Source organism: Sander lucioperca, chromosome 17 (assembly GCF_008315115.2).
Source record: "Sander lucioperca isolate FBNREF2018 chromosome 17, SLUC_FBN_1.2, whole genome shotgun sequence".
NCBI lineage: Eukaryota > Metazoa > Chordata > Actinopteri > Perciformes > Percidae > Sander > Sander lucioperca.
In genome coordinates this window covers 22059948-22086009 of record NC_050189.1, presented here as the reverse complement: position 1 = coordinate 22086009, position 26062 = coordinate 22059948, and the positions used below count along the sequence as shown (strand labels likewise).

The following is a 26062-nucleotide window of genomic DNA, read 5'->3' as shown; positions in this document are numbered from 1 at the left end:
ACTTTGTAAACCATCTATAAACATTATCTGGATGGCTGTTGTAAAGTTGCGACTGTTTGTCATAGTTAGTTATTGGTTATTAAATGCTTGGTAAAGCAATGATACATGTTTTGCCCTTCATTAAATTATATTAAAAAAGTATCTATATACATACAGATATATGTACACATATTATATATTTCCTAAATAGTCAATGCAAATGACAGTCAGTACAATTTTCAAGTCACCAATCGGGTATAAGTCGAATTTCATTGAACAACCACATTGTGGCCCCCATCCTCCCCTGACCTCAACCCTATTGAGAACCTTTGGCGCATCCTCAAGCTAAAGATCTATGAGGGAGGGGGGCAGTTCACATCAAAACAGCAGCTCTGGGAGGCTATTCTGACATCCTGCAAAGAAATTCAAGCAGAAACTCTCCATGAACTCACAAGTTCAATGGATGCAAGCATTGTGAATGTGATATCAAAGCATTGACTATTTAGGAAGATCAGGGTAAAATATAATTTGCATAATAATTTGGAACATGGTGTACACACACAAATACATAAACACATACATATACATATATATATATATACATACATATATATATATATATATATATATATATATATATATACATACATATATATATATATATATATATATATATATATATATATATACACACATATATATATACACACACACACACACAAATACATAAACATATATATATATACATACACAAATACATAAACATATATATATACACACACAAATACATAAACATATACACACATATACATATATATACATACATACACATACTAACCAATAACTAACTATGAAAAACATCAGTCGCAACTTTACAACAGCCATCCAGATAATGTTTATAGATGGTTTACAAAGTATTTATTAACTATTTAACAAGGAATTATCGTCATCTGTTGCAACTTTATAATACCCATCCAGACACTGTTTATAGATGGTTTACAAAGCACCTAGTAACCCTTAACAAAGTGTTGGGAATATCTGGTCCATCTATCTATGTAATGTTTATAGAGGTTTTAAAAATGGTTTCCTAAAGGTTTACAAACATTTAATCATTACCAGATACCTAATATAGTATATGAGGGATATAATGTATGTAACAATAATCTGTTAATCAACAGCACCACTAATAATTAGTAAACATTATTAATTATAATTTCATTGTTTGTTAACAGTAAAATGACTGTTTGCTAACAGTTAAATGACAATTAACTAAAGATGAATTAACTATCAATTTACCATCTATTAATGATGGTTATTATAACGTGTTACCCATTATAAATATATTATATATATGTTGGTTCAGGCACCGTTTTAAAAGTATTGTTTTAGCACCGTTATCGGAAAAACCCAAACAATACCCAACCCTACTTTTAATTCACAGCAGCGTTGCAGCATTATCTCTTTCTTTCTCCTGTTTTTATGCAACAGTTTCAGATGTTACTGTATTCTATGTTTTCCTCTTTTTATTGTATGGTATGTTGTTTTATTCTTGGTCCTTGGAGCACTTTGGATACCTGTTGGTTGCTGTGAAGCACTATGAATAAATGTTGATTGATGTTAAGGTTAAATGAGATTAATGCAGCTACAAAAAGCATATTTACATTCTTTAGATGTGTTTCCTTCAATGCTTCTTATTTAAGTCATAGATTTGTTGCTCTGTAAGTGTTCATTACGTTTCACAACAACCAACAAATATCTACTGAACAGAGTCTAATGATAATAACTATTTACTGATATTCATATATTGTATTTCTGAGCTTGTTTCTGTGCAGGATCAATAAACTCTGGTGTCTCCTCGTGTGGTTCTGTGGGTTTCACATCTCTGACAGATGGAACATTTGTTCTGGTTGAGGCTAACCGATCCACACTTCTCTTCAGCAGATAACAGAGAACAAACACACCGCAGACTATAAACAGCTGTTAACATCAGCCAGCGGTTGGAAACTTTACACCAATCAGAAACAGCTACAGAGCAGAGGGTCTGAGGTTAGATTCTGTAGTCGGTGAACATTCAGTCAATTTTCTTAAGTTTAAAGTCACAGAAACCATCAGGTTCTGTTTTTCAGCTCATGATTACAGTCTGATGATCTTTAATGAGCAGATATACAGGATGCTGTTCTTCCACACCAGACATATTCACAGTTACACTCAGACTGCTTTACATTTTTCAAAATACACACACACACACACACACACACACACACACACACACACACACACACACACACACACACACACACACACACACTTCCATGGATACATCCCAGTTCTTGTATCAGATGGTGACGTTGATGAGAACACAGCTAGAAGTTAATCCATGAAGTCAAAGCCAACTGTGAGAGCTGAAGGGCAGCAACAAGTCTGTTAGTTCTACCTCCATCTGAAGCCACGGGACACAGCCAGGCATCCTTACTATCTTCACTACTACACACATGTTTGGATTTAAACTGTTTACATAGTTGTTATACCCCTGGACAATAACTGCACATTCCTGCTCTAATGTTCACATTCATATCAGACCCTTTATATACATATTCTGATCTTTTTCAATAAGATGCTGATTGATAAACTCTGTTTGATGACAGCATCATATCAGTGGAGTCAGACAGCCAGCAGGTGGCAGCACAGCACCTTCTCTTTCTTTACACATGTTCAGTTCAGCAGGAACAGCTCAGAGCTCTTTAACTTATGGATTGATATGTATAGCAGTTGAATGGCCTGTTTAGGCCTGTATTGACAATGTCTATATGATGTTATATTTCAGCATCTGTTTATGAATAGAAAACCCATAAAAGCTTTAAACCTACACTTTATTGTCAATAATGTGCATTTGTCTAGTGCCATCTAGTGATCAGGTGTCATATTTCCGTTAAGTTCTTCCCATAGGCAGAGAGTTGGCTGGCGGTAACACTTTACAATAAGGTACACAAAAGAATAGGTAGTTACTGTATTTGAAAGGGTAGTTACTGTTTTTCAGAAGGGTAACGAATGATTAGTTACCCTTCTGAAAAAGGGTAACTAATCATTCATCTATTATCTTTGTGAAGATTTGAATCAACTTCGTCATGTTTCTGAATCGCAGCAGGTGTGTTTGATTTGTGTCACTTAGCGTGCTGGACGGGTGGGGCATGAGGCTAATGAAGGTAGATGTTACCTTTTCACCCCTGGGACAGTCATTCTCTCACATAAACACATAGTGTGTGTGTGTATGTGTATGTGTGTGTGTGTGTGTGTGTGTGTGTGTGTGTGTGTGTGTGTGTATGTGTGTGTGTGTGTGTGTGTGTGTGTGTGTGTGTGTGTGGGTGTATGTGTGTGTGTGTGTGTGTGTGTGTGTGTGTGGGTGTATGTGTGTGTGTGTGTGTGTGTGTGTGTGTGTGTGTGTGTGTGTGTGGGTGTATGTGTGTGTGTGTGTGTGTGTGTGGGTGTATGTGTGTGTGTGTGTGTGTGTGTGTGTGTGGGTGTATGTGTGTGTGTGTGTGTGTGTGTGTGTGTGTATGTGTGTGTGTGTGTGTGTGTGTGTGTGTGTGTGTGTGGGTGTATGTGTGTGTGTGTGTGTGTGTGTGTGTGTGTGTGTGTGTGTGGGTGTGGGTGTATGTGTGTGTGTGTGTGTGTGTGTGTGTGTGTGGGTGTGGGTGTTATGCGCATATCTCTCGAACCATTAGTCCGATGGATTTTAAACTTGACAGATGTCTTGCTGCAGGGCACGAGTAAGTGCAGTGCCTAGTAAATAAAGATGATCTGATGATGCATACATTGAGCCAATCATGTGCTGAGGCTTTGAGAAGAAAGAAAGCATGATGTAATGCAGTCAGACAGCCAGCAGGAGGCAGCTTTCACTCTGTTCTCCAGAGGAGCATTTCACTGGAAAGGCTTTCACTTACAGGAAGTCTGCAGAATAATCAGCTCCACCACTGGAGGGATGAAAGGCCCAGTGGAAACAGAACTACATTTATCATTAATATTTAAATAAAAGAGTTAATTTATATGTTACATACAGTTCAGTGCATCTGTTTCCTGTCTGATCAGCAGTTTGTCTGCAAGTAAACATGTTTCTGTGTTTCTTGGATCAGTTCTAACAAGTTATTTTATCTGAATGAAAAACATGTTACGTCACATTTAGGTTCTTCTGTCAAAGACACACATGAAGCTGAACTGATGCTAACGAGCACACACATGCACATTTAGACACACCTGTATACATAATACAGTCTTCAGCTTCATAATAAAGACATAAAATGAAGATGATCTGAGAGCTGATTCCAACTGTGTTTGGTCCAGATGGTCCACAGAGAGAGAAGAGGAGACTGAAGTCATGAAGGTCACAGCTGCATGCTGTCAGAGTGATTCACTGAGACTAGATTCTTTTTAATCAAAGAATCTGACAAATATGAACGTATACGTACATAAACTCTGACTCACACACAGAACACTTTACAGGAAGCAAAATGGTTTCCTAGGACGGTTAAGGAATGTCCCGCCCCACTCGGCCTCTGATTGGCTAGTACTTCATCGGTTGGATTGGTTAGGTTTAGGCATGAGGAGTGAGATTGGTTAGGGTTAGGGTAAACATAGCAGGATAAGCCAATCAGAGGCAGAGTAAGGCGGGACATGTCTTCACCGTCCTAGGAAACACAAACTCTTACAGGAAGACAGAATCAGACATAAAGATGAACACAGAGAGATCTACATACACATTTAACTATTAGGAACCAAATATAGCTGCATATATAATAAATATAGAATATAACAATGACCAACAAACAGGTCAACGTGTTTCTGTAACTTAATGAGGGTATAAATAGTGTGACGGTGCAGAGAGAGAAGAGTTAATAAAGTAGACTGAGGTCAGTCAGAGCTCTGTGTGTGTGTGTGTGTGTGTGTGTGTGTGTGTGTGTGTGTGTGTGTGTGTGTGTGTGTGTCTGATCAGTAAAGATGGCTGCTGCTTCCTCTTTCCTGCTTCACCTTCTTTATAGTCACAGTTTTTATTCAAACTGCAGAATAACTTTGAGTAAAATCTCCTAAAATAAAATCATTTTTAACTAAAACACACTTTCAGTTTAGTTTTAAATCATTCCAGAGAGATTATTTATACAACTTGTTTCACAGTTCAGTTTAACTCTGCTGAGGGTTACTGATGACTAAAGTCAGAGTAAACTGTCAAATGGAGTCCTACCCCAAAACACATTGGTCAGGTTTTTATTATGAAGGATTATATTGGATGTTGGGAGATGTACCTACAGATCAGATCAGCTGATGAGATCAGACAGATATACACTTTGAAATATAAACACAAGAAGACTAGTTCTCCTGAGTCTAAAACTGAGAAATACCAGGACACACACACACACACACACACACACACACACACACACACACACACACACACACACACAAATACACGCACACACACACACACACACACACACACACACACACACACACACACACACACACACACACACACACAAATACACGCACACACACACACACACACACACACACACACACACACACACAAATACACGCACACACACACACACACACACACACACACACACACACACACACACACACAACTTTACAAGAAGTAAGTATTATAAACCAAATATAGCTGCATATATAATAAATATATAAGATAACAATGACCATCAAACAGGTCAAAGTGTTTCTGTAACTTAACAAGAGAATAAATAGTGTGACGGTGCAGAGAGAGAAGAGTTAATGAAGTAGACTGAGGTCAGTCAGGGCTCTGTGTGTGTGTGTGTGTGTGTGTGTGTGTGTGTGTGTGTGTGTGTGTGTGTGTGTCTGATCAGTAAAGATGGCTGCTGCTTCCTCTTTCCTGCTTCACCTTCTTTATAGTCACAGTTTCTATTCAAACTGCAGAATAACTTCTGGTGAAACCCCCTGAACTATTAGTTTAGTTTCCTGTTAATAATTCCAGTGAGATTATTAATGCAACGTGTTTATTTTACAGTTCAGTGACCAAACTGAGTTTTGTGTAACTAACCCCTAAAGCAGGAGAGTAAAGGTTGAACATCATCACATTTCCTTTTCTTAAAGCAAAGACACAGTCAGTATTTATAATCTCCTGATCAGATCTGAGTTCAAGCTGAAAAATATTTGGAATTGAAAACATGTAATGGTGGTGTTACAGGGACAGACCATGCAGTGTTTATCAGAGAGAGGAGGAGGAGTTCATCATGCTGCTGCTACTCAGAGACAGGCCTGATGTCTATGTGTTGATGGTTAACACACTCACAGGGGACCTTTCCTCCCACTTTACACATTAAACTGTCCTACCCCAAAACCCATGGTTTAGGTTTTTATATGAAGGATTATATTGGAGGATGAGAGTTTTATTGAGGCAGACTTCTCTATTGACTGGTCTGTGTGCAGCGAACTCATGAAAAAAAAAGATGCACATAGTGTGTGCCATGCAACAGCTGACCTGCTGCTGCAGCAGCCAGACACCCTGAAACAGGAAACTAAAATAAGAACAACAGGTGTCTCTCTTAAAGCAACAGAACAGTCAGTATTACAATCTCCCGATCAGATCTGAGTTTAGGGTTGAAATACTCTGCCTCAATATTTAGAAGTTAAAACGGTTTTCATCATCGAGGTACAGGGAAAAGATAAGCAGCGTTTATCAGTGAGAGAGCTGCTGCTCACTGACGTACATATACTTAATATATTACAGTTATACACCCTGTTCAGGGCCAGACTGTTGCACTGGACAATATTTAAAAGATTAGTTCATGTTTGACTCACTTCACACTGAATAAAGTACCTTATGTGGAGTCTAAACTGAGTTACTGTGACTGTGACATTGGTGCTGTTTGTCGGTTTTTTGTTCCCCCTAAACCAACCACTTCCTCTGTGTCTATCACTATTCTCAGCAGCTTGGCAGTTTCTCACACATCAAGAAACCATAACAGAAAAAACCCAGACAGCCTGTAAGAGATCACAATGTGTTGTACAAGTACTCAATTAATGTTATGTACTAACTTTCTTTTCATGCCCCTATCTACTTCTAGTCAGAGTGAAGTACTCTGTATATACTTTTTGCTTCTTTACGTGTATTAAATTGTGAAGGTGTCCCTTTGGGCTCTGGGTGATTGTGACGCCATTTCCATGTATATTATTTAAAAGCATCAATACAGGTTACAGGACAAAGAAAGAATTGCAAGCTTGTGATTTGGCACGATGGCTCTTATTTCTACCATAAACTGGACTGACCGGTGACACTGAAACAAGGACAGTCAGCAAGAACCAGTGGCCTTTGAAACGTTGTTTATATGATAAACAGATAAAATGATGAGGTAATGTCAGCCAGTCAGCCAATCTCCACCCTGAAGCCCAGCATCCCCTGTCCCTGGAGAAGCTCTAAAGAGGCAGTGGAACAAGTTGTTCTGCAACACCCCAACTATCCTACACCCCCGAACAGCTCCGTGTACACGTCACAGGCTTAGGAAACACCTGGATCAAACAGGTCTGGAAGAAACACAATGGGACAGACTGAAAAACCATCCAGAAATCCCAGGTCACTCTCCTCCTGCTCAAGGAGCTGCCTGAACACAACCACAGGTGTCCGTGGAGGCTAAGCACCAGCCACCCAGCACGCCCCGCCAGGGCGTTGCCCAAAATCATAACAACGTTATCTGAGGCTACGTTCACACAGCAAGTCTTAATGCCTAATTCTGATTTTTTGCTCAGATCTGATTTTTTGTTTGGCTGTTCCCATGACCTTTTAAAACGTGGCCTGTATCAGATTCCAGTGTTAACTGTTTGTGGTTCTGAAATGACCCGCATGATGAAAATAACAATACCAATGACATCAGACGCAGCACGCTGTCGCACTAAAGTTAGGGAGGTCATTTTAGCTTTTATTTCCAGATGTTTGTGTAATGGCAGCCGTAACATTAATGAGCAGGTGTTGAGGAGGAGAAAAATGAAGAGAAAGAAAGAGACAAATTGGCTATTTTGGCCTTTTGTGGGGTTACGGCTGCAAATTACTCCAGAGGTCTGTGTGACCGGACCACCGATTTACGTCAGGACGCTACGGGCCTCCACCACAGTTTCCTCTGGCTTTGCCCTCGCACGCGCTCACGCTCCACCTCCCTGACGGTGCGGGTGAGACGGGCCGGTGGTGCGCCCGACCCTGATGGACCGGGATCCCACCTCGCTGGCCCCCACTTTAATTGAGCCACGGGGCGACCCTCTGACTTGCGAGCGCATTAAACTCCTTGGTCCGTGTTTACAGACGGGTCGGGTGGGTTGCCAACATTGCCTTTTTAAGTGAGCACGGACGTCGGTGTCATGCAACAGTTTATTCAGAACACGGTTCTCTCTACCGACCTGAGATGTAAACGCATCTGAAATAAATAGCTAGAAACAAGAAAAACAAACCTGGCAAAGGCAAGAAGCTTTGGTACATACTGTATATCTGTGAAAAGTAAAGTTCTGTAATTGTTATATATTCCACATATGTATTACTGTCAGCAGCATGTTGACTGCTGCTGTAGAAGAGCGTAGAGATCCTCATAGGGAGGAGGTCGGGGGGGATGTTTGGCTCCTAACACAGGAAAAAGAAGAAGTTAAGGAGAACACTCAAGAAAGGAAAGGTGTTTGTGTTGCGGGAGTGTTTTAACCCAAACCACCATCTTTTTTCTAATCTTAACTAGTCATTTAAGTTGGGTCATTGTTGCTGTCTTAACTGAACTGAAACGTCCGTCTTTAAAGGCCCTGACTTTACTTTGCTCTGTACCCGGCTTACAGTCACCTTTTCTTGGCCAAATTTAGCGGCCGCCTTATTTTTTAGGAAATTATACCTATTGGTGTGCAGACTGAAGGAGTAGCAATAGTCTAGATGTGAGAGGACTGCACTGCCTCCTCGGACGGATGGTCAGACCCACAGTTTCCATACAGCTGTTGTACGTGACTCAGCTGATTGTGGAATGAAAGACATGTTAACAGATGCTGTGTTTGAGTTGATAGAACACAGACGCAGCGATCTCATTGGTAGTTGATCAGGACATGAATAATTAAGAAAGTATAGAGGTTGTTCTTGGTTGCTCATTATCTTCATCCTCTTCTGGAAATTCATCAGTGGAACATTTTATTTTAGTAGTAATGACTAATGCTGCTGCTGGGGAAATACCACTCAGGACTTTAGTGTCATGGGAGACCTTGTGTTGTGTTAACCACAGACACAAAGAAGAGAATCATAGCCATAATATCTGCTTCTATAGATCATATTTAGTGTTTAGTTCAGTTAAACATCTGACAGAAACAGTCAGATATTTTAAATGTAGTTGTTTGCTGTGAAACTTCAACAGTCTGTTCAGACATACTGTATGATAAAGAGCTGCAGTTTCTCTCTACCAACATTAAAGAGGAACTGACACCACATCCTGAAACTGACAGAGAGGGGGGGGGGAGGTGCACATTTAAAATGTGCTTTGAGCCTTTAGATACCATGCGCTCCGCCCACTAAGTATCCTCCATTTGTTCTCTGATTACAGGAACAGGCCCAGACAGGCAAAATGGCGCCGTACAGACTTCATTTCTCTCCTCAGCAGAGCTCTAACTGAAGCAAAGGCCTACTGTACCACCCTCTACTACACTGTACCACCCTCTACTACACTGTACCACCCTCTACCACCCTCTTCTACACTGTACCACCCTCTACTACACTGTACCACCCTCTACTACACTGTACCACCCTCTTCTACACTGTACCACCCTCTACCACCCTCTACTACACTGTACCACCCTCTACTACACTGTACCACCCTCTACCACCCTCTATTACACTCTACCACCCTCTACTACACTGTACCACCCTCTACTACACTCTACCACCCTCTACTACACTGTACCACCCTCTATTACACTGTACCACCCTCTATTACACTGGACCACCCTCTTCTACACTGTACCACCCTCTACTACACTGTACTACTACACTCTACCACCCTCTTCTACACTGTACCACCCTCTACTACACTGTACTACTACACTCTACCACCCTCTTCTACACTGTACCACCCTCTACTACACTGCATACTGTAAAGATACTCTTCTATTCCTTCATATAAATAATCATTACACGCCGAAATGATCAGTTCTTCAGTTGTTGATTGCATGTTTACTTCATCCTTTTCACTGTAAAAATCTCAGAATAAATTATATTAAATCACCTTTTCTTGTATTATTAACTCTTGAGTGTTATCAGAGAAACAAACTGTAATGGGAGCTCTCTGTTTATAACAAAGACCTTAAAGAGGAAAATGATAATGAGATGCTGCAGGTTCAAGAGCAATAACAGTAAAATCTCTTTTCTTCAATGTGCAATAACTCGGCTTAATTTAATCTAATGTAGATTTTCTTTTAGAGATTTCTCCAGTAGTATTATGTAAAAGTGTGTTGTGTATATTGTATGGATAGGAAACATTTTTGCACTTTATGTCTTTGCATTGTTGTCTTTTTGTTACTTCTACGGTGTTTGCTGTCTGTGGTTTTTATCTTGTTCTCCTGAATGTAGATCAGTTTTCCCATCTGGGATAATAAAGTGACTGAACTGAACTGAACTGAACTGAGGTGAGAAACACAAAGACACAGAGGACTGAACCCCGTCCAGCGGTTACCTGGAGCAGGCGTGGGTCACCAGGTTCAGCAGGATCAGATTCACTTACTGCATCTAACCCTATAATAACACATGTTGGATCATAACTCACCAAACATCCCCAGATTGGTTTTTAAAGGTCAGTTTGGAGAGCTGAGCAACAGTTATACGTGTCGTGTTTCATGCTCCTTATGGTCAGCGTGGTGCGGACGGCGAGCATGCTCCAACGGTCTGGGAGTTGATACTGATTGTGGTCAAAGGGAGAGCAGCTCCAAGAACAGACTTCTTCTCTCCTGTAGCCAATCACTGCAACAGGACACGTTGTTACAGAATCTTGGAGACTCTCCGCCCAGGCTGCAGTGGGATATATCTCGTCCTCATCTCCCCGACCGCTCTGATGAGACAATCATCAAACTAGTGTGAGAGTGGTTGTGATGGACATGTTGGACAAAGGTGTCTTCAGCTGACACCAGACCTCCATCAGATTCAGATCTTAGTCTCTCAGGATCACATCCTTCCCCCAGTCTCTGCTCTCCTCTACACATTTAACATTCAGATATTCATAAACACACACACACAATATCAGGTGATATTTGGAGCGGCTTTATTTATGTTCAAAGAATAAAAAACACACAACAATGAAAATATAAAAGTAACAACTGAGAATCCAAATGTAGCAAAATAAAGTATTATTAAAATAAGATAAAAGAATAAAACAGTTTAAGGCGCATTAATGTATCTGAATGTTAAAACTGAGTTATTAACTTCCATCATGTCTCTGATCATTATTATTTCATCCATTCATTCATATTAAATAATTATCAACTGATTTCAAAGATCATCACTTTGGTATAGTTCACATTTCATAACATTTCCTTTAGAAACATCATGTTAATCTATTTCATAGATAATAATCCAGTTGAAGGTCTTATTTAGAGACAGACTGGTCCTCTATGTCCCCCTGAGATATTCTGATCATCAGATGATTTTATAATTACAATAACAACAATATTCACAATATCATCAACTCCTCAGTTTAAACTGTTCAATGTTAGTTGATATTAAATCATCAGCTGGAAATATAACACTTAGCAACACGAGCCTTTATATGTCTGAGCAGAAAACAATCATTTAAATTCCCTCCATATAAATGTATTATTACCAAAACACCAAACAGAAGACATGATGAAGATCTCTCTACACCTGATTAGAAGATATTTGGGGGGGGGCTCCGTCTGCTGATATTTACAACTAAACAAACATCATTTCCTGTTAAAAGCTTGCTGAGATACAGCTCAGAGTTGAGTAGATTATTGTTACATAATATTATTACATTTAATATGTTTAATAGAGCAAAGTATTTCTGTGTACTACTGCTGAGTTGATATTGTCTGAACATCTCTGTGTTCTTCAGTCAAACATCACTCTGATCTTAAACAACATTATAACTGACCTACATTTGACTTTTATCTGAACATGTTTGAATATGGAGTTATTTTGTTTTTACTTTGAGGAAAATGTATTTAAAGTAAAAGTACTTTGATTAAGTAACATTTGTTTTTCATTGAAGCAACTTTTACTGAAGTAAATGTTCTAGTTCTCTAAAAGATAAAGTTAATATGAATCTAATCTCTCAGTCTGACCCTCCTCTGGACCATCTCATCATGGAGACTCTAGAGGATCTCAGACTCAGATACTCAGACCCCCCCCCACACCACGGTAAAGTCAAGATTCATGGCGGAAAAATGCTTCGTCTACGTCTTTTATAAATCAGGACACCAACCACTGCAGCAGCTACAAGAACCAGAACAGCTGCTGTCAGACCATGGTATCGGCCTCCAGGAGAGGAGTTTCTATCATTGGAGCTGAAGTTTAAAAAAAATAATAAACATATGAGTCAGTAAATGTGTGATAGTGGAGCAGTCTTCATCCTCTCTGATGTTAGAAACTGCAGCTACAACCTGATACTCAGAAAAACTCTCTGAGAGAGACTACCTCACCTGTAACCTGCAGACGGACGATGCTGATGGTTCTGATGGTTCTCGTTGGGTCAGTATCACCGATTATAACTCCACACCTGTATGTTCCAGCGTCGATGCTTCTCACATTCTTCAGAGTTAAAGACACGTCTCTGTCCTTCAGATCTCTGTCCACCAGCTCCACCCTGTCCTTAAAGGATGGATTCTGGTAGTCTGTATCCAAGCGTCCATCACTGTAATAGAGGACATATTCTGGCTCCAGGTCAGGTCTGGTCCACTGTGCAAAGCTGATGGGGGAATCATCAGCCTGACATGGCAGAGTGACATCATCTCCAGGATGCACTGTTACCACAATCAGGTCTGAAAAACAATAATAAACAATAGTAGTCAAAAGTCATGGTATTTAAAAAGACCTCCATCATTATTACTATTATAATTATTATTATTATTATAACTAATATAACTTGTAATACTTTCTGTATATGTTTCTCTCATGTCTATTTAATGTGTATTTGTGTTATTCTGATGTGTTTATATATATATATATATATATATATATTTTTTTTTTTTTTAATTAATTTATTTATTTATTTATAAAGGACAACACACATTAATCAACATTTCTGTAAATGTGCCAGTGTTAGCCAGCCGGCTAGTTTTCAACTGTAGTCCTTCAGATTTCATTGTTGAATCAAGAGCTGCTGTAGATTTTCCCCAGTGTGGGATTAATAAAGTCTTTCTTATCTTCTAGTCATAATTCTAATTATAGTTAATTTTACATTTGTACTAGTGAAATGTTTATCAGATATTTCTAATAACATTCTGGATATCTGAAATTTAAATGATGACTAACAACAACTAAACTGTATCTGAAGTTGAAGTTCTTCTTCGTAATAATTCTGTTTTCAGATTTCTAAAATGTTGTTTCTGGAGAGGAAGAATGATGTTTTAGATATCTGAAATGATCATCGATCTAAACATTATAATAACTTATTTTTTAATTTTATCTAAACACATTTTTCAAATGTCAACTATCGAGTCATTTTGTTGTTACTTGAGGAAAGTTTATTGAAAGTAAGAAGTACTTTAAGTTTAAGGTAACTTGTCTTCCAGTACTTTTCCAGGAGTAAAATATTCTCTAAATGTTGAGATGATCTGAAGTGATTCTCTCTCTGTCTGACTCTCTGGGACCAACTCATCATGGAGACTCTAGAGGAGCTGCAGCTACAACCTGGTACTCAGAAATACTCTCTGAGAGAGAATTACTCACCTGTAATCTGCAGACGGATGATTCTCATGGTTATGAATGGGTCATAACCACCGATTATAACTCTACACTTGTATGTTCCAGCGTCGTGTCTGCTCACATTCTTCAGAGTTAAAGACACGTCTCCGTCCTTCAGATCTCTGTCCACCAGCTCCACCCTGTCCTCAAAGGATGGATGCTGGTTGGTTGTATTCAAGTGTCCATCTCTGTATAAGAAGACGTTATCTGGCTCCAGGTCAGCTCTAATCCACTCTACAGTTCTGATGGAGGGAAAAGGAGCCGGACATAGTAGAATGACTTCATCTCCAGGCACTGTTACCACAAACAGGTCTGAATAACAACCTGCGGAAAAAAAAAAGAGTTGAAAAATGACAAAATAAGTAAAACATTGTGAGGTTTGAGTTTATTTTCTAACTGATAATCACTCACAAATGCAGAAATATGTAACAATAGTACGAAAAATCTTAAAGCTCAAATGCACTACACTGCTAAAAAATCAGGAAAATTGTTAGAGTTGGAAGCTAAACTACATTACCTTAGTGAAGAGCTAAAATACATTGTTAGAAAAGCTTGAAGCTGAACTGTAATACTGTCAAAGATAAAGGTTTAAATGAATTACCTAAAACGGCTGAAAGAAGAAATACTTTGTATTATTATCAGACACTGCATACAACGAAAAAGCATCAATTTAGCTGATATGAGATGTGAAATATTAGGTGAAAAGAATGGGGCTGAACAGAAGGAAAGAGAGGACAGAGAGAAGGAGAGGAGAGGAGAAAAAGAGAGGAGAGGAAAAAGAGAACCAAAATAAAACATGAATAGCTGAATTGTTAAAGCTAAACTGGTTGAATAGCTTAAATCCATAAGAATAGGTTGAAGTAGTGAGAATAATTGAAAGAGTGAAATGACATCTCAATCAGGGACATATTGACTGAAGTATCACAGCAGGATTTGAACCTGGATCTCCCACACCAAGGGTGTGGACCATATCCACTACACTATCATCTGTAGAGATGCTTAATGTTCCTGTAAGTGTCTGTGCTGCACTTTTTTAGCGATGGCCCCTGTACTCAGTACAAACAACGAGGAAACTTCTTCCTTTTTAGCACAGAATTAAACAGAAAAGGATTCAAGGCTGGCTCTTGGAATTATTTTGAGGCTAGTCATGGCAAAGGAGCCCCGGATGGTGTAGGGGGAGCCTTACAAAGAACAGCTGACATGATGGTGGCAAAGGGGCGTGATATCCCGAATGCACACGCGCTGTTCAAGGCCTCGATAATAAATAGGGATTTGATGCCTGAGGAAAATATGTTTTTCTCGAAGTTGAATGTCATTAATGTTGTGTTCAGAAAAGTTATATATATATATATGGTAATAAATCTAAAAATGTTTTCGTGAAATGACTCATTTCTCCATGAGTCCTCTGTTAGTAGAGTTGAGCCGGATACTCGGCTGAAACGAGTATCCGGTACGGATAAAGCACTTTTGCCGAGTACGAGTATTATACGAGTAATACGAGTCAATATCTGTGCTCGGATTGAATAAAAATCCTCATTGGATAGTTGACTGTGTCTGCGTTCTGTGATAGGCTAGTCGTCACAGAGCCCCTCCCCTACACACATACAGAGTTATTGTGTTCTGCTCACTCACACAGAACATCTCTCTCTCTGTCTCTCTCTCTCTCTCTCTCTGTCTCTCTCTCTCTCTCTCTCTCTCTGTCTCTCTCTCTGTCTCTCTCTCTGTCTCTCTCTGTCTCTCTCTCTCTCTCTGTCTCTCTCTCTCTCTCTCTCTCTCAGGTTCGCCGGTCTTTTCCGTTAACGTTTAGGGTTTCTTCAGCTTCAGGTTTGTTTTTTACTTTGGTTTGTAGTCCTTCCTTATTAACCAGTAGAGTTCTGGTAAACGTGGGGTTTGTAGTCCTTCCTTATTAACCAGTAGAGTTCTGGTAAACGTGGGGTTTGATCAGACGTGGTTCTTGGTAGAATGAGACTGGCATTGCGTCTCTGCCTGTCGGAGATTTTTTTCTTTTTTAAACCGTCAGCTGGCTCTAAACAGATCTGAAAAACAGCGTCGGACTATTTGATCCGTAGAACACAGTCCCCCCCCCGCCCCTCTCTCTCTCTCTCTCTCTCTCTGTCACACACACACACACACACACACACATACCTGGTATGGAAATAAAAAAAAAATAAAAATCACACTGATCATAAAAAAATTAAAAGTTAAAAAAAGAAAATTATGTTGAGTATGAAAACTCTTGTTCATTACATTTTACTTAATAATTCAACCTCATGTTGTATTCATTGTTCTTGTTCTGTATATAGTTTGTTTGTTAGTGCTGATGCTGTCATGGAAATAGTTTTCTAATCAGCAATAAATATAACAATTTCTGATCAACCCATATCAATTGCATGCTTAAAATAACATACCGGTTAAAGCCCCGCCCATTTCAAGACAAACCGACCCACTTCCTGGTTAGGCCCCGCCCAGTCCGAGTACAGATACAGATACAGATAATTCATATGGTTAATAGATACAGATACAGATACAGCTGTACTCGCTCATCCCTATCTGTTAGTGATAATAACGTTACGTTACCTAGCTTGTTTGGTAGCTAGCTAGCCTGCTAACCCCACCCACCGTGCTTTAATGCTAACGTTAGTAACGTCACACTGTTGACAGAACATGAACTGAACAAAGTCACCACCCATCTGATGATAGTAATGGGTTTTCATCACTGTGACAAGAGTGTGGATGAAACATTAAGCAGTTTTCATACTCAACATAACTTTCTTTTTTTAACTTTTAATTTTCTTATGATCAGTGTGATTTTTTTTTATTTTTTTATTTCCACAACAGGTATGTGTGTGTGTGTGTGTGTGTGTGTGTGTGTGTGTGTGTGTGTGTGTGTGTGTGCGTGTGTGTGTGTGTGTCTGTGTGTGTGACAGAGAGAGAGAGTAAGAGAGAGGGGGTGGCGGGGGGGGGGGACTGTGTTCTACGGATCAAATAGTCCGACGCTGTTTTTCAGATCTGTTTAGAGCCAGCTGACGGTTTAAAAAAGAAAAAAATCTCCGACAGGCAGAGACGCAACGCCAGTCTCATTCTACCAAGAACCACGTCTGATCAAACCCCACGTTTACCAGAACTCTACTGGTTAATAAGGAAGGACTACAAACCCCACGTTTACCAGAACTCTACTGGTTAATAAGGAAGGACTACAAACCCCACGTTTACCGGAACTCTACTGGTTAATAAGGAAGGACTACAAACCCCACGTTTACCGGAACTCTACTGGTTAATAAGGAAGGACTACAAACCCCACGTTTACCGGAACTCTACTGGTTAATAAGGAAGGACTACAAACCCCACGTTTACCGGAACTCTACTGGTTAATAAGGAAGGACTACAAACCCCACGTTTACCAGAACTCTACTGGTTAATAAGGAAGGACTACAAACCCCACGTTTACCAGAACTCTACTGGTTAATAAGGAAGGACTACAAACCCCACGTTTACCAGAACTCTACTGGTTAATAAGGAAGGACTACAAACCCCACGTTTACCAGAACTCTACTGGTTAATAAGGAAGGACTACAAACCCCACGTTTACCAGAACTCTACTGGTTAATAAGGAAGGACTACAAACCCCACGTTTACCAGAACTCTACTACTACTACTACTACTACTCTAAATGTCTATTTTTGAGCTGGATTTTCTCCATATTTCCACAGTAGATATGGACATATGGGGCATCATTGGAAACCTTATGATCTGTAGTATGTGAATCAGGTGAGAAATTCAACGGACAAGGATATTTGGCCGCTAGGGGGCAGTGCAAAGTCAGCATCTGTTGCAATCGAATTGTCAAAATGTATATTTTTGAGCTGGATCATGTCCATAATTCCACAGTAGATATGGACATAAAAAAACATTACAACAATATATTACACTTATACCTCACAGTGTGGTAGTCTACAGGTCATGAGAATTTCTGACTTTTTAAATATAATTTACAAGATTGTTGGCTTTCATTCAGACAGATTCAACAAAAACAAGTGTATAAAGTGTATACAACTGTATAAAGAAAAAAAAAAATATATATATATATATATATATACACACACACACACACACACATACAGTACATAACATAAAGCTGTGATCTGCACTGATCATACAGTCTATGGCACTGATGCAGAATGGCTCGTTTTGTGATAAACACTGCCACACAGTGGCTGAAACGGGAATTTTTTAAGGTGGAATCGAAACTTAAAGAGAACCGGAGCGAATGTGGAGCCAGGTTCAGCGTCGTTGAGAAATGTGTTAGAAGATATTTACGCCCATGACGATAAAACATTTAATGTCTAACGTTAAATAAATCTTTTCATAATAAAATCTGATATTTACCAGAAGCTGCTCCAGAGAGAAATACCAACAGGAAGAGAACTGGAGCCATGAGAGCTGAGAGAGAGGAGATCCTCCGTTATGTCCCTTACAGAGAAAAAGAAAGCATCTACTGAAGAGAAAAAAGGAGTGTGTTTTGGTTTTACTCAGAGACAGTATATATATAATGCCGAGTTCTGTTTACCCCGGAACTCGGACAACCTCGCAGCAGCGCGAGTTAAATCCAGAATGGAGCAGCAGATCCCGTGTGTCTGGACGGAGACCAGTGAAGAATATTAGCAAATTATTTGATATTAGAAACATTTTTCTGGTGATGGCTGAGCGTTATGACGATGTTATGGCGCGTTCAAGCCACCTCGGAATAACAGGGACCGTCCCCGTGATTACGTTGTTTTTCCGAGTACCAGCGTTCACATACACACATTAGGATGGTCGGGATGCGTGTTCTTCTTCTTCTGTTATATTGGCGTTTGGCATAACAACTTGTTGCATGACTGCCACCAAATGTTGGGCGTAGCCGCGAGCATCAGGTGGTGAAAACATGGAGGCTACAATCATTTGCTGCTGTTTTCTTATGCGAGCATCCAAACAGCACATCGTCAGGTGTTTGTGTTATCTGCAGGACAACGAACAGGAAAGGACACGGAGAATGTGTTGTTGTTTTATACATAAACATGTTATGTCTGTGTATGTTTCTCAGCAGAGGCATTTGTCCACAATAAATAAGTTTATTGTCATTGAAATATGTTTAGTGAACCAAAGTCGCCTCCATCAAACGTCAGTTGTCAACAACGCGTCACCAACTGGGAAACTCGGTTAGAAACATCTGGCCCCAGTTTCCCTTTTTTTTTTTTTTTTTTTTTTTTAGTAAAGAACATAAGTATAACGCCAGTATGTACAAATATAAATAGCCATTACCAGAGGTGCATATACAAAGACAAATATAAGTAGAAAATATTTTAAAAAGTAGAAAATTAAAGTGCAGTACATATTAAGTCAAATGTATCACTGGTACATGAGAAATTTTTCAAACACAGTTCCAGTCTTCATTGCCTTTTATTTTGAATGTCTCTTATAGTGTTGCTGTATCGGTGCAGTTCTTGAAGGAAGTGTTCAGAGCTTGGTTTGGAGTCCGCCCTGTTCTTCTTGTTAATGTGGAATTTCCCCAATAACATTAATTGAACAAAATAAACAACATCATTGTCCAACTCATTGCCTTCAAAACATATAACAATATCTTTATCCTTACATTGAATTGATTGCCCTGTGTGTTCCGTCTTACAAGATGTTGAACATCTACCCAAAATATTTTAGTATTCATCCAGTGAGAGAACAAATGACAGATTGTTTCTTCTTCTAGTTCACAGAAAGTACAAGAATATTCAACATCAAGTTTAAATCTCCTTAATGTCCTTTTTACTGGATATATTTTATGTAAGATTTTAAAAGAAACCTCTTTTACTTTGTTATTAAGACAGAATTTGTCTCCAATTAACCAGATTTGTTGCCAGTTCATTTCTCCATAGATTAAAGCCCAAAAGAAGAAGAAAGAGTTACCTCTTGTATACAATTCCTGATGTGTTTATTAGAACATTTATTCTTGGTAATGTCAATCCCCCCAAGGAATATACTATTATTAAGCGGATTGATCACTGACATCGGCACAACATCAACAACTGTTGCATATTCTCTTGGAGTGACTACTAACTGGAATTTGGAGAGGAATTCATTATACTCTAGTAACTGCCCGTCAGCATTAAGAAGTTGTTTTACGAAAATAATACCATTAGTAACCCAATTTCCATAATACAGAGATTTATTGTTATATTGAATATCCTTGTTATTCCAAATGTAGTAATTGGTTGGCTTAAAATTATGCTTGTAAATTAGTTTCCAGGCCAGCAGAGCTTGTTTATGAAATTTGATAACTTTACAAGTAATCTATCAATTTTGTAATCACATGTTAACAGAAATTTAACTCCACCAACTAATCCAAATACATATTTAGGGAAAGTATTCCAAATACAGTCTTTTTCTTCAACTAAATTAGTTAACCATTTTACTTTGAAAGTATTATTTAGTGTTTCAAAACTTAATACTTCTAGACCACCATTTCTTCTAATGTTGCACAGGATGTCTTTTCTTAATTAATGGCATCTGTTCCTCCAAATAAAGTTGAATAAGTTTTTTTATCCAATTTTTTGGATATTTCAGAAGGGATGTTCAATGATAATGATACATAGACAGACCTTGATATTCCTTCAGCTTTAGATAACAATACTCTACCATTCAATGAAAGATCTCTCATCAACCACATATTGAATTGTTTCTTAATTTGTTCAATTATAGGACTGAAATTTAGGGTTACTGTGACATTTTTCGTTCTTATCAATGATAACACCCAGGTATGTAATTGTATTCTTCACAGGGATTCCCTCTACTTCGGTTAGTTCACATTCCTTAAGTGGTAGTAAAACAGACTTACTCAAATTCATTCTTAACCCTGATACATCAGAGAATTCCTTAATACAGCTAATTGCTTTTATCACTTCATGTCTATTGGCTAGAAAAATTGTTGTATCATCTGCTAGTTGAGATAATATAAATTCTCTGCCTAAGGAAACTATACCTTGGAAATGACCTTTTTTAAGATGTATAGCCATAATTTGTGTAACAAGGAGGAATAAGAAGGGGCTAAGTGGACACCCTTGTCTTATGCCACGACCAATATCAAATCTAGGAGTTGTACCGTGAGCTAACTTAATTGAACTGTTGCAACCCTTATATAGCGTTTCGACAGCTTTAAAAAATTGGTTCCCAAAACCAAGACACTTAATAACGTTAAACATAAATTGGTGACTTATGGTATCAAATGCCTTATAAAAAATCCACAAATAAAATAAAGCTATTGTCCAATATATATTCACCATAGTCAATCATATCCAATACTAATCGTATGTTATTACAAATATTTCTTCCTGGCATGAATCCCGATTGCTCTTCATCAATAATATCATCCAATCCTGATTTCAACCTTTTAGCAAAGACCAATGCAAATATCTTAGCATCATTATTTAAGAGACTAATTGGTCTCCAATTCTCAATACTCAATTTATCTTTTTTTGGTTTAGGAATCAATTTAATAAGACCTTGTCGAAGAGTTGGAGGTAATTCTCCTTTTCCTATGGCTTCTACAAACATGGCCACTAAAAAAGGTGCTAATGACTCATTACATACTTTATAAAATTCACTTATCAACCCATCATTCCCAGGAGATTTATTTTCTTTGAGACAGTCAATGCATTTTTGTACTTCTGTTAAACTAATCTTCTGGTCGCAAACTGATTTAAAACTTTCATCAACACATTTAATGTTCCTTTCCATATCTTCCAGAAACATATCCATATCTCTTTCATTTTCAAAATCAGCAGCATATAACTTTTGATAGAAATCTGCTACATACTGTGAAATACCGTTATGATGGCAGAGATGAAGTTTACAAGCTGTTTGCTGGAGTTGCCTAAAGTATCTGTTAATGATATACGGAGGGTCGTCTGGCCATCCAGTACAACACCATGTAGCAAATTAAATAAAGACTTCAAATTTTACGTTTCATCATTTCTTTGCAACTTTAAAGGTAATTTGCTAACGCTAGCTAGCCTGAGCTAGAAGCCTTCCTTTGGTGTTTTAAGTCATGACTCCATCCTGCTTCAGGTTAATCATTCTTGAAATAAAGTTTAATCATGTGTGTATACCTCTCACTTCATGTGTTTGTACTTTTATGAAAGTATCGGGTAAAAACAGGGCTACAAATGAGATCTCTGTGAGAGACCAGCATACTCCTAGCAAACTATTATGTAGCTCAATGCTGGACATTTCACCCCAAATTCCGATCACTTTACTGTATTTGTATTTGTTTAGTATTTGGTTTAGAAGCCTTTATTGGTGATTTTTAATGGTACAAAGTCATGCTACATACGTACATATATAGCTAGCTATATATGCTCCGCTATGTCGCGTTAGCATGCAGCTACAATAGTTAGCTATACATGCTAACGTTAGATTGTAGTGGAACGAAGCAGCACTTTCTAACGTAAAAAATCGCAGATAAAGGCTTCTGAACCAAACACTACACAATCGGACATGTTTCAGTAGGAATGTGACCCGGAATTGGGGAGAATTTAACAACATTGCCAGCTAAGATGACATGTTTACTGCCATTAGCATGTAGCTACTATAGTGGTATACAGCAGTGGTGGCTGGAAGAGCTGTCATCCCATCTTCAAAAGGACACTTATGTACGTTTACACTTCATCGCATTAATAATATACAGTCTATGGTTATTAGTCAAGACGAAGTATTAAAAGTAAAAACATTAACATAAACAACACAACAACGATGTCGCTACACGGTTTTGGATCAGTGACAAGTCTTGATTGTTTGTATGACTATTGTATAATAAAGATTTAATTAAAAAGTTGTGATGTTTGGTCGTAAAGTGTTTCAACGCATGCGTGGTACATTGTTAGTTTTCTACTATGTAATTATGCGCATGCGCAGAACGGATATTACAGGCGGTACGGATCGGTACTGACCAAGGGGGTAAGCTTCTCCTCGGACCGCGAACCTCCTATGGCGCCATTTTAATGCTACAAAGCGATCACCCCCCGTTAGCATCCCATTGACTGCCATTCATTTTGACGTCACTTTGACAGCGAATAACTTTACATCTGAAGAGTTTAAAGACTCTATTTGTCCATTGTTTATTTCTAAAGAAACACGACAATGTATAAAAGGCTCCATTACCTTGTACCTCACGTTATGGCTCCGTAGCAGACGTTTTTATGAAAATAGGCTAACGATTGGGTCATAACCATGCGACTTACTGTCGCATAGTAGAGGAATTACCGTATAGTACAGGAGAAGCGCGCAGGCAGTTTTGTCTCACATTAGCTGTTTAAGTGTAATTACTAATGTTAACTATCATTTTAGTGATCAATAATTATATCAATAATAATAATAAGCCTGTGTCTATGTTATCTCCTTACATATACCTACGCTCTCCGTCTCTGCTAGATTGGGAATAATTGAGATTTCGCTTGGCACAGCTACCAGAAGACTTCCAACTTTCAGACACGTTGCTCACGGCACATCCAGACCCGTCGCCAGACCTCAGTCTTAAGGGGGGCATATGAAATGCATGGGAGGGCACAGTTATTATTAGCCTACAGTACGTATATTTATAATAATCGTATACTCTATTCGCGCAGCACGTAATCATCAAGTTAAACATAACCAACAGCAATATGACCAGGTAGCCTATAGCCCACATCACATTACATAGAAGCAATGTTATGAATATCCATAAAACACTTGACTATACAACATATTAGATGTAACACCAGAAGCATCTCTCAAACATTGCATTTTAAAGCAGTCAACAGAGGGATATGCATTGCCATGAGACACACACACACACACACACGCACATACATACACACACACGCACAGAGACTTTGAACCTTTTGACTTTGAGTGGAGCCAGTGCTGTCCTCTCTCCAGTCCCTCCTGTCAGTACAGCGGGAGGCGGCGTTTCTACGAGCAGAACCTCCCCATCAAAGTATCTTTCCACTCTGACTTTTCAACCACTTACGGATATCCCTGACGAACTGAAGCAAGTAAGCCAGCGAAAACTCATTCAGCTTTTAAAAATGCGCGGTAACTGTTGACCGGCTACACTGATGTAGGCAACGTCACGTGCGTAGCCTAACTTTCTTTTTAGTAAGGCCATGACAGGCTGTTGCAGTGTAGATTCCCATCAATCAAACAAAATCACACCATTGTTTCTTTATATTTTTTAATGTTTTAATGATAAAGAATGCAACATTAATGCAACACAAACTTATCAACTATGATAATATAAAATTAAAATGAAAGTAATTTTTTTAAGAGATCTGTGCCTCAAGTGTGGGGGCACAAGCATTTTTGGGGGCGGGCCTGTCCCCCTATGACCCGCCCATAGCGACGGGTGTGGGCACATCTATGTCGTCTCTCTCAGTTGGAGGCTGCTCAGTAACGCTCAGCCATCACCAGAAAAGTGCTTCTAACGGCCTTCACTGGTCTCCGTCCAGAGCAACGGGATCTGTTGGTCCATTCTTATATACAGTCTATGGTACTGACAGCCGCGTTCTATTTACCTCGCGACCAGTGTTGCCAAGTCCGCTTGTTTTTCTGTAAAGTGGCTTACAAATATTGATAGTCGCAGGTCACGTTTTTTTTGGGCTTGTTTCTAAAGTGTAGTTGCTTATTTGGGCTTGTTCCCAGTTCCATAATAAGTTGTCAAGCAGATATTTTCTAAATGTAGGAGTTTGCCTTACCTGTTCCTTCTGTCCCTCCCCTTTCCCCATACACACAGGAGACAGCAAAGGTTTTTTCCCACCCACATCCTGCTTCTAATTGGCTCTGACCCAGATGGCAACGAGTACTAGCCAATCAGAGACAGAGCAGGGCAATTGGTTTTTTTCTGTTTAGGAAAACGTGAGAAAATGAGAAAGATAATGGTGGTGTTATTCTTCATATATATGAGGCTAAAGTGTTAAGAGTCTTAAGAAAAATGTTTTAGACCAAGCCTCATCCTCACCTGTTCAAATGGTTTTGACTAGAATTGTTCTTAAACCAATTTAGTTTATTTAAGTCTTTTCTAACTCACTTATTTGTTTATCAGAGCAGGAGCCTCTTTATTGCTGCACACTAAGATTGTTAATAATTTCTCCTGTTTCTGGGTTATAGTTATTTAAAAATGGGATCTTCTGCAGTCCCTGCAATAATAAATAACAAATTTGTGAATTCAGGATATTTATTTCTGTGTGCAAATTTTAATTAGGCTATCAGAGGTTTACTGTGTACTTGGTACATCAGTCTATATTTGGTATCCCATCAGTTTTCTAATGTTAAAAGGTGGTTTAACTAACTCTTGTGATCATTGTCCTGCAGCTCAGGGGGGAGAAAAATAAATAAACTACCGTGTGTACAGTTTTGCAAAACTGCGCACAGTTTACCAATCTGTCCACATGGATGTAAATTGACAATCTGTACCCACAGTTTAAAATCCGTCCCCACGGATTGTAAAACCGTGCACACAGTTTATTTATTTTTCTCTTCCTGGAACCTAGGGGGGCTCCGTAGAAAAAGTCGCTTGTTTTGGGCTTGTTTTCACAGGCCTGGTTGCTTATTTGTCTCGCAAGATCTGGCAACACTGCTCACAACTCGGTTTTAACGAGGTCAAAGTTGTAAACACGCCCCCTGACCTCGTATTTACGTGCTAGGAACTCATACAACCTCGCAGTAGCCCGAGTTCAAAATCCAACATGGCTGCCCCCTGTATCAACAGTTGTGAAAGCTGCAGTAACATAAAGTTATAAGCACTTCTGTCTTATTTGTGTCACTAAATCAGTTGTTCACACAGGCATGTCCAACTTCTATCTGTGGACATGTTGTTATGCTGTTTGCATGCACAAAAAACGGCGTAATGCGTTGTTATCAACTGGTATCGCTAACAATAGCTAACCGGGCCAGAGCTAATGAAAACAATGAAAATCCAACTTTTAAATAGAACGCATTCAACTCGGGTATGACGTCATTCCCAGCTCCGTCTTCCGAGTTCCGAGGTAAATAAAACACGGCATGTTGCATGTTGGGTGGGGGAAGACTCTGGACAGACCTGGTAAACCCAAACGGGTAGTGCGGGTGAAT

General features: G+C 39.0%; 1 protein-coding gene and 1 long non-coding RNA gene across 2 annotated transcripts in view; both read left to right on the top strand.

Annotated features, from left to right (window-relative positions):
* The window catches only part of lmbrd2b (LMBR1 domain containing 2b), a 32300-nt gene extending 24059 nt beyond the window's left edge, over nt 1–8241 (top strand). Inside the window, 1 exon segment of the mRNA XM_035994265.1 lies at nt 8058–8241. Coding sequence (XP_035850158.1) covers nt 8058–8241 — 184 coding nt within the window.
* Nucleotides 8242–14183: 5942 nt separating this feature from the next.
* Nucleotides 14184–26062, top strand: part of LOC118493576 — a 328097-nt gene continuing 316218 nt past the window's right edge. Inside the window, exon 1 of the long non-coding RNA XR_004895521.1 lies at nt 14184–14237. This is a non-coding gene — a long non-coding RNA (uncharacterized LOC118493576). The remainder of the gene's footprint in view (nt 14238–26062) is intronic.